The 13,521-nt window shown below is 52.5% G+C and overlaps 7 protein-coding genes; 3 read left to right on the top strand and 4 right to left on the bottom strand.

The window, feature by feature from the left end:
• Positions 1 to 34: 34 nt before the first annotated feature.
• RCC_01954 (related to adult brain protein 239) lies at positions 35 to 1,074 on the bottom strand (the record flags this gene model as incomplete). XM_023767238.1 has 2 exons in its annotated part: positions 35 to 839; positions 893 to 1,074. 2 exons carry the CDS (start codon positions 1,072 to 1,074, stop codon positions 35 to 37), a joined length of 987 nt encoding a protein of 328 aa, XP_023623006.1.
• Positions 1,075 to 1,635: 561 nt separating this feature from the next.
• Positions 1,636 to 2,637, top strand: RCC_01953 (related to ras-like GTP-binding protein; the record flags this gene model as incomplete). The annotated part of the gene is made up of 1 exon (XM_023767237.1): positions 1,636 to 2,637. One exon carries the CDS (start codon positions 1,636 to 1,638, stop codon positions 2,635 to 2,637), a length of 1,002 nt encoding a protein of 333 aa, XP_023623005.1.
• Positions 2,638 to 3,161: 524 nt separating this feature from the next.
• On the bottom strand, positions 3,162 to 4,688 carry RCC_01952 (uncharacterized protein; the record flags this gene model as incomplete). Its single annotated transcript, XM_023767236.1, has 1 exon — positions 3,162 to 4,688. One exon carries the CDS (start codon positions 4,686 to 4,688, stop codon positions 3,162 to 3,164), a length of 1,527 nt encoding a protein of 508 aa, XP_023623004.1.
• Positions 4,689 to 5,318: 630 nt separating this feature from the next.
• RCC_01951 (uncharacterized protein) lies at positions 5,319 to 6,377 on the bottom strand (the record flags this gene model as incomplete). Its single annotated transcript, XM_023767235.1, has 1 exon — positions 5,319 to 6,377. One exon carries the CDS (start codon positions 6,375 to 6,377, stop codon positions 5,319 to 5,321), a length of 1,059 nt encoding a protein of 352 aa, XP_023623003.1.
• A 796-nt stretch (positions 6,378 to 7,173) lies between these two features.
• Positions 7,174 to 9,933, top strand: RCC_01950 (related to transferrin receptor and related proteins containing the protease-associated (PA) domain; the record flags this gene model as incomplete). The annotated part of the gene is made up of 1 exon (XM_023767234.1): positions 7,174 to 9,933. One exon carries the CDS (start codon positions 7,174 to 7,176, stop codon positions 9,931 to 9,933), a length of 2,760 nt encoding a protein of 919 aa, XP_023623002.1.
• A 401-nt stretch (positions 9,934 to 10,334) lies between these two features.
• RCC_01949 (uncharacterized protein) lies at positions 10,335 to 11,476 on the top strand (the record flags this gene model as incomplete). XM_023767233.1 has 4 exons in its annotated part: positions 10,335 to 10,506; positions 10,563 to 10,749; positions 10,799 to 10,834; positions 10,897 to 11,476. 4 exons carry the CDS (start codon positions 10,335 to 10,337, stop codon positions 11,474 to 11,476), a joined length of 975 nt encoding a protein of 324 aa, XP_023623001.1.
• Positions 11,477 to 12,060: 584 nt separating this feature from the next.
• On the bottom strand, positions 12,061 to 13,236 carry RCC_01948 (uncharacterized protein; the record flags this gene model as incomplete). The annotated part of the gene is made up of 1 exon (XM_023767232.1): positions 12,061 to 13,236. The coding sequence occupies one exon, from the start codon at positions 13,234 to 13,236 to the stop codon at positions 12,061 to 12,063; it is 1,176 nt and encodes a 391-aa protein (XP_023623000.1).
• Between the last annotated feature and the right edge of the window lie 285 nt (positions 13,237 to 13,521).

Here is a 13,521-nt window from a genome sequence, read left to right as displayed (position 1 = left end):
TCTAGACAGATTCATAATAATAGTATGTTTCATACTAAATCTCCACCACCTGCGGTCTGTTTCTTATCTTTCCCGTATCGCAGTACATCAATGCTGCATTTACCATGAATGTACTGGCAGGCCTTTGACCCAACACGCGGTCCTGAGCAACGGCCAAGGATCCGTATATCACGAAAGCTAACAATCGGAACCAGGCTCCAAGATCCAGAAGACCAAATATCAGGCCAAGCAGACCTTCTGCAGAAGCCCCGTTCATAATCTCAGCGAAACACCTCTCTCCTTCATCCCACCACACGACCTCTCTCCCGCCCTTTATCAAGCCCAACAGATCGCTTTTACCGGCATGGATGTGACCGAAGACCTGTAGTACGGGCTTCGTCCGCCTGATTTCTCGTAGTAGGAATGGGTTTCCCATGGCCTTGACTCCGGGCAAATCGAGATGAAATTTCGGTGGCGAGTGTGTGACTACGATATCTACATCTGGTGGGATTTTGCCTGTCCACACATCTTCCTCGATTGGATGCTGGAAAGCATGCTCGGGACCGCCGACAAGGGGGACATGAGGACCTCCAAAGACTCTCAGCCTGCCGCGGCCCGTGGATGTCAGATCGAGGAGAACGGAGCTGTCTTGCAGGTAATGAATGTCTTTCCAGTCAACGTGGCCATTTTGGTCAGAAGGGGATAGTGTCTCCCGGCTCTTGGGATCGAGCCAAGTGTCGTGGTTGCCTGCAATGGCGATCTTGTATTGATGGGGCAGGCTGCAGAGCCAGTCAATTTGAGCTTGAATCTCGTTTGGAGTTCCGGCATTTGTTAGGTCCCCAGCATGGATGAGAATGTCGCTAGGATTGTCATCATTAAAGCAACGTATGAGACTGTATTCAATCCAACTCACCCATCTGGAACATCATCAGGGATGAGGGTATGGGTATCAGAGATACAAACCACCTTCACCTTGCGTAAGGCTTCAGGGGCAGATCGAAGGAACGAGAAGAGAAAGTCCAGCAAGCGAACAAGTATCTTGACGGGGTTCAGAAGCTGGCGGTAGACACTTGGAATGTGGTATGGATTCGCCATCCTCGCATGATGATCAAGGCATAATCACAGTCCAAACATGGCCGTAGAGTTCGAGTCATGTTCACCGCTCTGACCAACTATTTTCGAGTGCCGATCCCGTCCGACGCATGTGCCATGCGTGAGCTATCCACCGCCTTGCTTCTTTTTTAGCTTATTCGGTACACATTCTGACAACACCACTCTGCTGCTATGGAGCATCCGCATGACACACGTTCCGTGTTTCATACTGTAGCCTCACGGGATCCGCAGTGTGATGCCATAGTCAGCAGACTCAATACTGGCGTCACCGCCACGGCGGGCGCTACCCTGAAATAAGCCGGTACAGCGATCGCTACCGTCGTACCGTTGGGGGGATTTCACCCTGCATTACATCGACTCCAGGCGGTTTTGATAAACATCGGGCTACAGACCGATTGTTGCACAGACTGACAAGATGGAAGTGGATCCCTGTCGAATTGTCGCGCTTTGATCGACGGCCGATCGACTGCCTGTCCATGTAACACAAGCCGAGTACTTTTCACAGTCACAGCACGAGGAAACACGACCTTTCGCCGGCCGACCATGGCCCAACACCACCCGGCCCAGTCTTCCATCGAGGCTAAACTTGTGGTGCTCGGCTCGCAAGGCGTTGGCAAGACATCACTCGTGCATCGATACTGCAAGAATACCTTCATCCCGCACAGCAAGGCGCAGTCGACCGTCGGAGCCTCGTTTCTCACCACACGCGTCAACGACCCCGAGTCTGGGACACAGATTCGACTGCAGCTGTGGGACACTGCTGGACAGGAGCGCTTCCGATCCATCTCACGATTGTACTATCGCGGCGCCAACGCCGCCATTCTTTGCTATGATATCACCAGCAAGAAGAGTTTCGATGACATGGGCGTTTGGCTCCGGGAATTGCGCGAGAACTGCGGAGCGGGCAGCGAGGATATGATTCTACACATTGTTGGCACAAAGAGCGATGTCGTGGCAAAGGATCCATCGTTGAGACAGGTGCCGTTTGAGAGATGCATCGGATACATTGCTGAGCAGCTGTACCCTTCCTCGAATGTCTCTGCAGCCGTGACTCCTGGACCGATGCCTGGAGTAAGCTATGGGATTGGCAGTCCGCCACCCTCTTCTGGCCAAGGCATGTCACAGCTTCATCCGAATGCCGCTAGACCCATGAACAGCCCGAATAGCAATCGGAGTTCATGGTGGGGACAAGAGACTATCTGGGACTGCTGTCATGAGATATCCGCAAAGGATGGGGAGGGTATAGACGAGGTTTTCCGAGTCGTGACGAGAAAGCTCATTGAGCAGAATGCAAAGCGTGCCGAGCAGCAGAGACTGTTGGAGGAGTATCAGATGCGGACTCCTGGCGGTATTGATGGTGGTCCTGGAACAACTGGATACTTTGACTTACCAAACGGTGGGAATGGAAGCTTTAGACTCGGACTTGGAGATAAGAGACGAAGCTGGCTTGGAAGTCTCGCGACACCTGGAGGATTGACCAACTACGGTGACGACGAAACTGACGATATTGCTGCCAAAGCCCGTGCCAAGGGCAGGTGTTGTTGAGAGGCGAGTGCGAGTGTGTTGGAGACGATATCGACAGTGACGGCGTTTTTTGTTTTCTATCTCATGGGTAATGGGTGTTTCGGCGGCGTGTACTGATATGGGGTGTGGGTTTTGGATATTATAGCTTCGCCGCCAGGCACATATACCCTATTTGCGTCTGTGGGGGTAGAGGGACATGGAGACCGGTGTGGAGAGTTTCGGGATGGGATGAATGGTTAGGATTTTTGTAATTGTGTATGAATTACGTGCAGTCTTTTGGAACGTTTTGGCAGGTCATGTGCTTCGAGCCTGTAGCATGGTGTGGTTTGTCAACATTCAGTACTAACGAGTCCTCCAAATCGACATATCCCGTCAATTCACTTCCCTCCGCGCCTTCCTTCCGAAGACTCGCCGAAAACTTCACTTGCCCGACAAATGATCAAATACATCATACATTAACGCTGACATAAGAGGAGATCTAATATCATTAATCATTGTACCGACATTCACAAACWGATATATACCTGCCTCGGTGTTTAGCACGTCTAGTTGATGCCGCGGTCGAGCTTGGCCAAAAGATCCAGCACCGCAGCCCCACCTCCCTCTCCCCTCTCGCTTCCCTCTGTATTCCTTCGTCCCCGACTATTCCCCCTCTCCGCTCGCTTAGTTCGCTCTTCGGCCTCATCCTTTAGCTCCTCGGTGATGGTCTGAGCCCGTTCATAAGCAAGCTGAGCAGCCTCATCTTCAGGCCGGAGTTCCCATTCCTCATCAAAGTCATCCTCATCGTCAGAACCAGGGGGTGAATCAACAACTCCAAGCTCTGGAGACTTGAGTAGACGACCAATTTCATTGCCATTACTTTCATCTGCGGAGCGAGCAGATGTGACGCGTGAAAGTGAGTTACCGCGAGATGTAGCACGCACATTAGAGGCTGGGTGAAAGGCGCTGTTACGATATCCGATTGCTTCGGCCACCCTCCTAGCTTCGTCATCCGGGTTTCCTGGACTGCCAAGCTCGCCCAAGGCCCCGAGGTCCGGTCCAAAGAGGGAAAGACGATTGTTCGTATCCAGTAAATGTCCACCTCGCCCGCGAGCCGCATCCTCCGACTTGTCCAGAATGTCTCTGTAGCCACTCCTCGCGGGATCCTGCAGACGCTTCCTCTTCTTGGCTTCGCGCTTGCTGCTAGGCCTGACTACAATGACAGGAACGGGCGAGTATTGAAGGCAGTATTTCGACACACTGCCCGAACTTAGCAATCCCTGATAGCCGGTCAAACTCTTTCCTCGTGTCCCCACAACCAGGATCGCCGGCTCGTAGATTCGAATCATTTGCTGGATGGTATCTTGCACTTTACCAATGCTGAACTCCAGAACCAAGCTAATAGCGCGATCATCTGTGTTCTTCTTCTCAATCTCCTCAAGAAAGCGTTCCGCCTCTCTTTTGTATCCACGAGTGCCTTGCCCTCTGCTCCAAATGGATGCTTCTTTGCTATCCTTCTCCACGACTCGCAAACACACGACTTCATCGCCATCATCTACCAGCTCGTCAATCAACCACTCCAGCGCAGTATCGCTGTAGTCGTTTGTGTCGGTGCCGCAGAGAAAGGTTCGTGATCGTTTGGTGTATTCGTAGTCGCGGTRCTTCCGGTTCAAGGTGAGAGAAAAGTCGGAAGCGGAGGGGTTGGCGAAAGTGTCGAATGACACCTTGGGCCGGAATTGTGCAGGTGGAGGCGGAGAACTCATACGTCTCGACCCTGGTGCAGTTGTCGATGGTGTTGCGCCGCCCAGGCTGCGTCTGATTGATGGTGGTCGCGCGGAGGAAGAGCGTGAACCTAATGCGCYTTTTATGTTGGGCACAAACTGGACCGAGGGACGCCGAGCGCCTTCAGCATCGCCGTTCAGTGCATGTCCCGCCATGGTTGGTCGGCGCCAGGGAGGAACAAAGGTCGCGCTTTGCGGCTGTGGTGCAGTGCCGCCACCGTCAAGGGTGGTTCCCTCAATACCACTTGCAGCAGCGCGTGGCGAGGATGGGGCCGCTGACCCCGAGCGTGGTGAGGGTGAAGGCTCGGCCATGAGTGCGATCGTTGCGCGATATGTCGTTTACGTGCAGGAGTGCATGCGCTGGATGCGCTTCTTTCGTGATGTTGTGGTGCCGATACCTACGTGTCTTGCGATTCCTCTTCTAGAATGGAGGAATAAAAATGGCTTTTCTCAATGTCAATGTACAGATGCGGATGTTTCTTCTTCGCAAAGTTCAGTACGTCAGTGATTGAAGAAAGATGCCGTGGAGGGAAAGCAAGCTTCCATTGACCCACTGCAGAACCCCAATCATCCCCGCCCCCAGTCATGCGTCCGCCCCACCGTCCACTTTTCTCCCCTCAAAGTCATGAGATGTGATGATGGGAGTATCTCCACGCGAAGTTACCGCATCTTCTAGTATATTGCAACCAAACCCCGACAATGATGTCTCGTCCACGTGTTCGCGAGAAAAGTTCGAACGATCCTAGTTTTCCACGTGCGCGTGTTCCACGATCGGCTCAAAGTTTGTACTCCATTGTCCACGCATGTACATTTACATTGATTCATGCTGCAATACAAGACAAGCCAGTACCGGACTTGTTTCACGATATCCCTCGCCACTTATTCATTGGAGATGCCGACTCAGACAATAAAGATGTGAAAGGCTGGGGTTGTAGGTGCCGTCTAAATCATCACTTCACGTGCACTTCTCGCAAAGTAGTTACACTCATCATCTTCCGCAAGATAAAGACTATCCTCCCTTCGCTTAGCTGCATGATATATCCATCTTTTCCAACACGGTATGTCTGATGGACTGCTTTGCAACAACCGCAGCAAAGCAATCACATTCTTAGTCTCCTTTTCAAACGTTCTCAACGGAAAAGGGGCATTCTTTGCATTGAGCGGCGAGCGCATCTCCCTAGGATCGCAATTCGATCCATCGAGGCGCACAAACCATTGATCAATAATCGTCTGATTTCTCACCATCWTCTGCGTCTGTAAGGCTCTGTACGGACACATCGCCTTGGGATTCTTGGGCAACACAGTTTCGATAAGCTCCATCCGGTCGTGGAGAAGTTTGCGCCCAAATTCTCGCATGTCCTGATCGACGGGCATTCGCTCCAGTTGTGATGAATACCCGCCACCGCCTTTGCATCGATGGATGGAGCTGATGAATAGCCGTAATTGGACCAGCACAGTCTGAGGATCGACTCCGAGAGCGATAGCAGGCTCTCTAACCTGGTAGCGGATCGGTGGCGTCATGATATCCTCTGTGAGATGACTGTCGCTGAGATCTTCGTTCGCTGCCGAACACGCTTCCGCCATCTGCCGAGCTAGACGCACGAAGTGAGCCCAGTCAGATGCAGAAAGTCTATCTGGTGTGGCGTTCTGTAAACCATAGTCGATCGCTAGGGAGAAGGAGAGGAATCGACGAAGACGCTCAACTCTGGGATTGGACTTTCGAAGGTTGGTCTGCCGCGCTGAAGTGGGAGAGCGAGGTGGTATTCGGCGGTCTTCACTGMGTCGCGGAGCATACGGTGGTGGTTGTTGCTGAGCCCCGCTTGTAGCAGCGAACTGGGAACGTTGCTGTTGATGAAAAGCCCGTGAAGAATATGGCGGCGGTGAATGCTCTTCCCGCATAACACAGTCTTGTCGCCGTGTCCGCGTTGTCCCCAAGGCCGAGAACATACGTTGTGGAGATTGTGCGCACCGTATAGCCGCTGGAATGTGTGGGAACAGCATTGTGGGCTGGTATTAGAGATCAGTATGAGATGGTCTTCGCTTTGACGAGTGACTGCAAGTTAGTTGAGCTCAGTATGTAGAATCTGCAATGACGGGCAGCGCAATAGATCACATTATGCCTTGAGCTCGACTTAAGGAGGAACAATCTAGGTCCGTCACTGTTCGGAGTCCGGCTTACCTCAAGACGCGGGTCAAATGGTGTAGCTGRGAGTAAGCTGGACGTGGGTTTTGATTTGCCATGATAAAGGTTGGTAGAGATGATGAAGTTGGGGAATGAAAGAATGGAGACTGAGCGCCGCTACATGAGCGGCATGTGAAGATTGTTGCTGCCGAGCTTGTTGCACTGGTCGCTCCAAGTCGAGAGGTTCTCGTCGATTCCGTGATGCATGAGGGAGGAGATGATGTATACCTCCTAGCTGATCAATATCTCCCTGCCATCACCATCACCGCGTGCCAGCTGCGTTCCATCAGTCCATCATTGAAATGCCAGTTTACCATTGATGAGAAAATGATCAGCCGCTGGATGATTCTTGCTGATGCTCATGCTGATGAGTACCTCGTAGTTCATTTACATGGAGTCCCTTCCCCGGGCGAAGCTAAGCAAGGTTGGATATTCTAGTTCTAGCGCCGCCGAGACCTCGCGTCGCAACTCAACTATTGGCAGGGAGTCGACAGCCCCTCTGTCACGGTCCATTCTGCCTGTTGGCACAACAGTTGACTGGTCTGGGGAGCAGTCGATATACGGCGACAGCATGTTCTCAATACGAAATTAAAAAGCACACAACCACATTCCGCGATGGAGTCCGATACCGAAGACAAGTACCAGCGATACGCTAACATCCCTATTCCCTCGTACGATGAAGCTGTGGCCGACCGACCTGGATCATCGCAAACACTCCGAGGTGCACAGGAAGTGAGCGACGATGCGGAGAGGCAGGGTCTGCTAGGTGTGAGTGCGAGGGACTCGCATCGTCAGCCGACAGTGGAGAGTCCGAGGGCGAGTGAGGATAGCGATCTCCACCTGCCTGAAGTGGGAGGCGATGATGAGCGGAGGCTGGATATTGAAGAGCTGGACTATCTGGACCCATCTGCGCCGGACCCGGACAATTTATATCACCGTCCAAGAACACGATCCAAGTTCACGCAGCACCTATCTTCCCTCGGCGCGACCCTCTCTTCCCTTCGCTTACCTTCTTTTCGATCTTTATACACACCCGTACAACCACGAGATGCCGCCGATCCCGAGACCAACGAGGAACGACCGCCGACGTCTCGATTTGCTCGCTTCATCCCAACGATACCCACCGTCCCCGAGCAATACCGCATGGGATTGCCCACTGCTGCACGACTTTGTGCCTTATTCACCATTGTAATCGTAATCTACGTTCTTTTCATCTTTGACATATTCCCCGGTGGCGGCAGGGGACGATATCTTGGCCGTGGCTTCAACCCCGAGGCGGTTCGCATGTTTGTGCAGGACAACGTCGACCCAAGGAATATCGAGGATTACCTCCACCACATCACGGCGTATGACCATGTCGCGGGGACCGAAGGAGACTTGTACATGGCCGAGTGGATGCGGGAACGCTGGCTGACGGAAGGATACTTGGACACGGTGGAGCTGAAAAGCTATGACGTATATTTGAATTATCCAACTCAGGAGGGACGGGAGGTCAGCATTGTGAGTCCTGAAAACAAGCGATGGACTGCAATGTTGGAAGAGGAGAGAATAGATCTGGGCAAGGTGCAGACGCTGGCATGGCATGGACACAGTAAGAGCGGGGATGTCACAGGACCGCTGGTCTACGSGAATGGAGGGAGCAGGGACGATTTCGAATGGCTGAGGCAGAACAACGTCACGGTGAAGGGCAGTATCGCGCTGATGCGGCAATATGGCACCCAGGAAGACCTTGGATTGAAAATCAAGGCAGCGCAGGATGCGGGCTGTGATGGTGCTTTGATCTACTCCGACCCTAGCGATGACGGGTCCGGTAGAGGATCAGTGTGGCCTGATGGACCGTGGAGACCGGACGATTCACTCCAACGCGGTGGCGTCGGCCTCACGAGCTGGGTGGTTGGAGATCCGCTTACTCCAGGCTACGCTAGCACGAAAGACGCACCTAGGATAGGAAAGGAAGATAATCCAGGACTCGTCCAAATTCCATCTCTTCCACTTGCCTGGCGCGATGCCAAAGTCCTTCTCCGCTCCATACAACACATGGGCACCCCGGTTCCGGATTCGTGGATTGGTGGTGATGGAGACCTTCCTTTACCTTGGTATACTGGAGGCTCGGTAGAGAATGCCCTGATCGTCCATCTCAAGAACATGAATGACGAGAACGACAAACAACGCATATGGAATCTTCACGGTCGCATTGAAGGCGTGGAGCAGCCGGAGAAGAGAATCGTAATTGGAAATCACCGTGATGCATTCTGTTTCGGATCCGTTGATGGGTCAGGTAGTGCCGTAATGATGGAGATTGTGCGAATCTTCGGCCAACTACTCTACAACAAATGGCGGCCTCTTCGCACGATCGAATTTGTTTCATGGGATGCAGGAGGGTACAACTTGATCGGCAGCACAGAGTACGTCGAGGACAACATGGACGATCTTCGCGAAAACGGGGTCGCGTATATCAATGTCGACGTGGGTATTGGAGGAAGTGCAGAAGATCTCGACTTCCGCGCTGCAGGCAGCCCAGTTTGGAAAAGAGCCCTCATGCACGTTCTCGATCGCGTCGATGCCCCGGGAAGAAATGCCAGTCTGAAGGATATCTGGGAGACCAAGGGCAGCACTCTTGAAGGACTGGGCGCCGCATCTGATTATGTTGCATTTCAAGATATGGCGGGCACCTCGTCTGTCGACTTTGGGTTCAAGGGTAAACAACATGGATATCCTGAAAATTCCTGTTACGAAAATTTCGAGTGGATGAAGCAGTTTGGAGATCCGGACTTTCAATGGCACAGGGCTCTCGCGCAGGTGTGGGCGTTGATGATCTTGGAGGTCGCAGATCATCCCGTGCTGCCATTCGATCTAAAGGCTTACGCGGATGCACTGAGAGGACCGTACGTCGATGGATTGCAGGAGTATGCCGAGGCTACCTACAAGAAATCAGGGGGGAAGCGCTCTGGTCTTGCGGAAACAGGATTTAATGTTGATCCTCTAAGGAAAGCGGCTGGGTTTCTGACCGACCGTGCGATTGAATTTGTGCATTTCGAAGACCTCTGGACAACCAACGTGCTCACATCTGGCGGCTTGGAGAGCACTACATACGCGCTTCATCGACTGAAGTACAACAACATCTTGGCGGATTTTGAAACCGATTTGCTAGACCTACCGACAAGTAAGGATGACAAGGGACCCCACGGCATGCCGGGCAGGGAGCAATTTAAGCACGTGGTGTTTGGACCTCAGGCTTGGAGCGGAAACGATGCTGCATATTTCCCTGCCGTGAGGGATGCAATAGAAAGGGGTGACTGGAAGGCCGCGCAGGAATGGATTGTGAAGATTGCAGGCATTCTGGATAGGGCTGCGGGCAAGCTGCAATTGGATTGATGGACTACTCCCATGACTGGGGTTCTCATTGTCTTGCATAGCGGCGAGGCGTTGGAAGGATTGTTAAGAATAGTGGGATTCGGATAGTGTGTCTGTACAGCAACGTGGATGCCTTGCATGAACTCAGCCCGCTTTTCACGCCCCTGCTGGTCGCTTCGAAGCGAAGGGCGATTCCCAGCACGTGGTATTCCTATACCATGCAACTATTTCTGCTCCAATCAACAGCCAAGGTAAGCGAGGCATTCCCAAATGGGAAAAGCAACTACCACCAAAAGCTTGGCTGCAGATGCGTAGCCTCACCTTATCGCAGAGAAGAAGGGAGTCTCGTCTGACTTTCTTTTATCGATCACTCCACTCATAGATCTACGCATCAGACCCTCACCCATCGTTGCGCAGGAAGCATGCTACCGGAATTGCAGGTCCTCCTTTCTTTGGTGACCATCGCCTACTGCCATCCAGATGCCAGACCACTGATGACTCCTGCGCCTGCACTTCCCGATCCGTTCCTCCATCCTCGGCAATTCGATAGCAGCTATTTGGCACAGACCTGCGGGTACATTGATGCATATATTCGTGCGTGCGGTTGAGAATGGTGAATTTCTTCGTGACTGTACTTACGAAGCCATTAGTTTCGCCTCTGGGATGCTACCAAGGCAGCGTCTGCGTGGAGGAAAGAACTTTAGGTCTTGCTGGCGGATGCTGTCGACTCGCAGACGTGAGCTCGAATTGCTTCCTCCCCACAAGTTGCGTGCCTCAAGCGAGTTTATCTGCGAGTTGTGATTCTGCTTGTAGTGAGGATATCAGGGTGACGAAATGGTTGATCATCTTGAGCTTACTGTGTGAATGGGTACTAATCGGTCTGTAGTGATGACGCTCAACCATATTGCTATACCAACTACTGGTAGGTGACCCAATGTGGGATGGCTGTGACTCAAACCGCTGACTCTCGACTCTTTTGAATAGGGTAGCAGATGGTAGCACGCCGACAGAAGTAGGGTGTACTTCAACACAGGGCTTCTTTGCCTATGTGTATAGCAGTTACACGAAAGCTGGATCAAACTTTAGCCCTACGACGAGAGTATCTCCGGTTCCGCAGACTGCAACGTCCAGTAGCGTAGCTTCCAATACCGGGACTTTGGACAGTTCACAGCAGATATCCGGCAATGGCGAGAACGATCAGACATCCAACCCTGGATCCGAAACCACCACCAACAATTCCAATGGTGGAGAATCGGTACCTGTGGGAGCTATTGCAGGAGGAGTTGTAGGAGGAGTGGCCGTGCTGGCTATTGCTGCCGGGCTCATCACCTGGCTATGTCTGCGCCATCGACGCGAGCAAAGGCGCAGTGCTGGGCTGAAAGCTGGTGATCCTACTCCAGGGGCCATTGTGAGAAAGCCGGTTCCAGAGCAGCATATGATTTCGCCCGTCGGTTCGGCGGAGCTTGCCCACGATCAGAATTATCGACCGAGTGAGGTCGACTCGAATGCCAAGACACATGCGCATGAGTTGCTTGGACGCAGGGCAGTGCCCGAGTTACCCTGACTGATCGAGTGGTGAAATGGCCAGTGGAATCGAATGTTACCGCGCTACCTGTTACGATCGCAGACTTCGTCCTCCCTACGAGGGCGGCAACACAGTTTGGAAGATGTTGTTTGACAAGTCATTGAGCTCTCCGCAACACTGCTTGCTGTGGTGGTTGCTCAACTGAGAGCCGGTAAGCCTCAATCTCCTCAGCCCTCGCACGTGGCCATGTGAAATTCAGCATGGCTGAGCGTCTATGAGAGAGTCAGAGGTCAATCGATGCATATCTTCTAGGCTTCAAAGGTTTGATTATACAGATCATTATCTTAGGTCTCGTATTGGGCGACTGGGTTCGCAGACGGAACTCTGTCCGGTGTATCTCTAAGAAGCTGTCTTCCAGCTTCGTGCAGACAAAAACTCCTCCAATCCAGGTCATACGCCTGACACGCGGCGTGATTCTACTGGTGCTTCCGTAGAACATCTACGTCCATTCCGGTCATAGGTCTCATTTAGTGTCGTAAGGGTTCCATCTTCGAATGTGACTAGCWCCTTGGTTGTCCAAAGCAACTCTCTCGTTTCTCACCATTTCTCGGTCCGTGCATGCTTCAGGTGAACCATAGACGTCTGGGTAAAGAGGTGCAAGTGAGTTCATGCTCAGTCGCTTCCCGCAGATCACCACTGCCCGCGGTACTGATTATGTCCAGCTCCGTGCCATGATTTGGTGAATACCGGATTCCCGACAATCTTGCTAGTCGGCCTGCATCGAGGGGATAGAGCACAAAGTCCCAGTACATCCTGCTCAATGCAGTCCCCCTTCCCCAGAACTGTCGATCGAAAGCATCTGCATCGTTCGATGCAGCGCGCAGGAACGACAGATATGTCTTCAATGTCCTCTTCACGTCATTGGTCTTGCAGTCAGGCAGTTGGTTCTGCCGAATCCACGAAGCCGTCTGGTGCCAAGGGTGCTTGACTTCTCGAACGTTGCCCAAATCGCCAAGCATCCAGTGGCGGCTATCTTGGCCAATAAAGATATTGTCAGGTTTGATATCGTCGTGACAGATGCCCGCTAGGTGAAGGTCTTCCAAGACCGACAGCAGGCTCAAGAGAGACGGGCGATAAAAGCGGTCCAACGACTCCAAGGAACTGGGATTGTAAGCAAGTCGTTCTCTCTCCGCGAGGCTCAAAAGGGTACCACCCAATTGTAGAGGCGATGCGAAAGCCCAGGTCCAGCCTGCAGGCTCCTGAAGAATGAAGTAGTCCAGAACAGGGACAAATGAGGCATCCCTGAGGCTGTTCAGTAGGACACCAGCTTCGATCTCGGTCGGCCAGGTGGTAGTGAGATCGATAAAGTCCTCCACGAGCTCGAAAGGAATCTGATTGCGAGCTGCGAGTGAAAAGGTCTTCACTGCGACAGCGGTACCTTCACTATCCTCATAGAGAGACACGGACCCTTCTTGACCAGTTCCGAGATGACTGATATACGTGTATCGATCATCGATATGGGTGCCATTGTTGTATCTGATCGGATGCGAAGGCGGCCATACTGAGAGGTTGAAGGCCCGAAGACGGCTAAAGTCTGTGGGATGAGCCTTCTTGACTTGATCCAGGAGGTTGGCCCGTCCACGTGAAACCCCAGCAAAGGCACAGAGCGACACGATTGTGATGAGTAGAAGACGAACGGATTTCGGTATAGCCTGCAATGTATGCAAAGCAGAGCGTTGCGGACTTCGATGAGGGTTGCGTCCTTTCCTGTAGTACCCGTCTGGGCCGATGCTCTGCATTTCCTATCCGCTGGGTCTGGCAATGTGTAATGTCATGGCAGGCGAACAGCAAGCGCCAACGAGTTTTATGAGGTTCGTTAGTGACGAAGTGTGCTACATAGTACAAATGTCTGTGCCACAAAGACAGACCTCGGTGGCTGTCAGTGTAAGCTTGCACAAGTGCAAGTTTAAGAGGCAGGAGTTGTCATTTGGGTTTCGCTATTGGCTGTTTTGAAAGGGAGATGTTTACCAAGGGCATGCCAAGGTGCCGTGGTCCGGTATACTGCTGTGATTGCCATGCTTTCA

This window comes from Ramularia collo-cygni (genome assembly GCF_900074925.1).
Source record: "Ramularia collo-cygni strain URUG2 genome assembly, contig: RCC_scaffold02, whole genome shotgun sequence".
Taxonomy (NCBI): Eukaryota; Fungi; Ascomycota; class Dothideomycetes; order Mycosphaerellales; family Mycosphaerellaceae; genus Ramularia; species Ramularia collo-cygni.
This window is presented reverse-complemented; position numbering and strand designations above follow the sequence as displayed.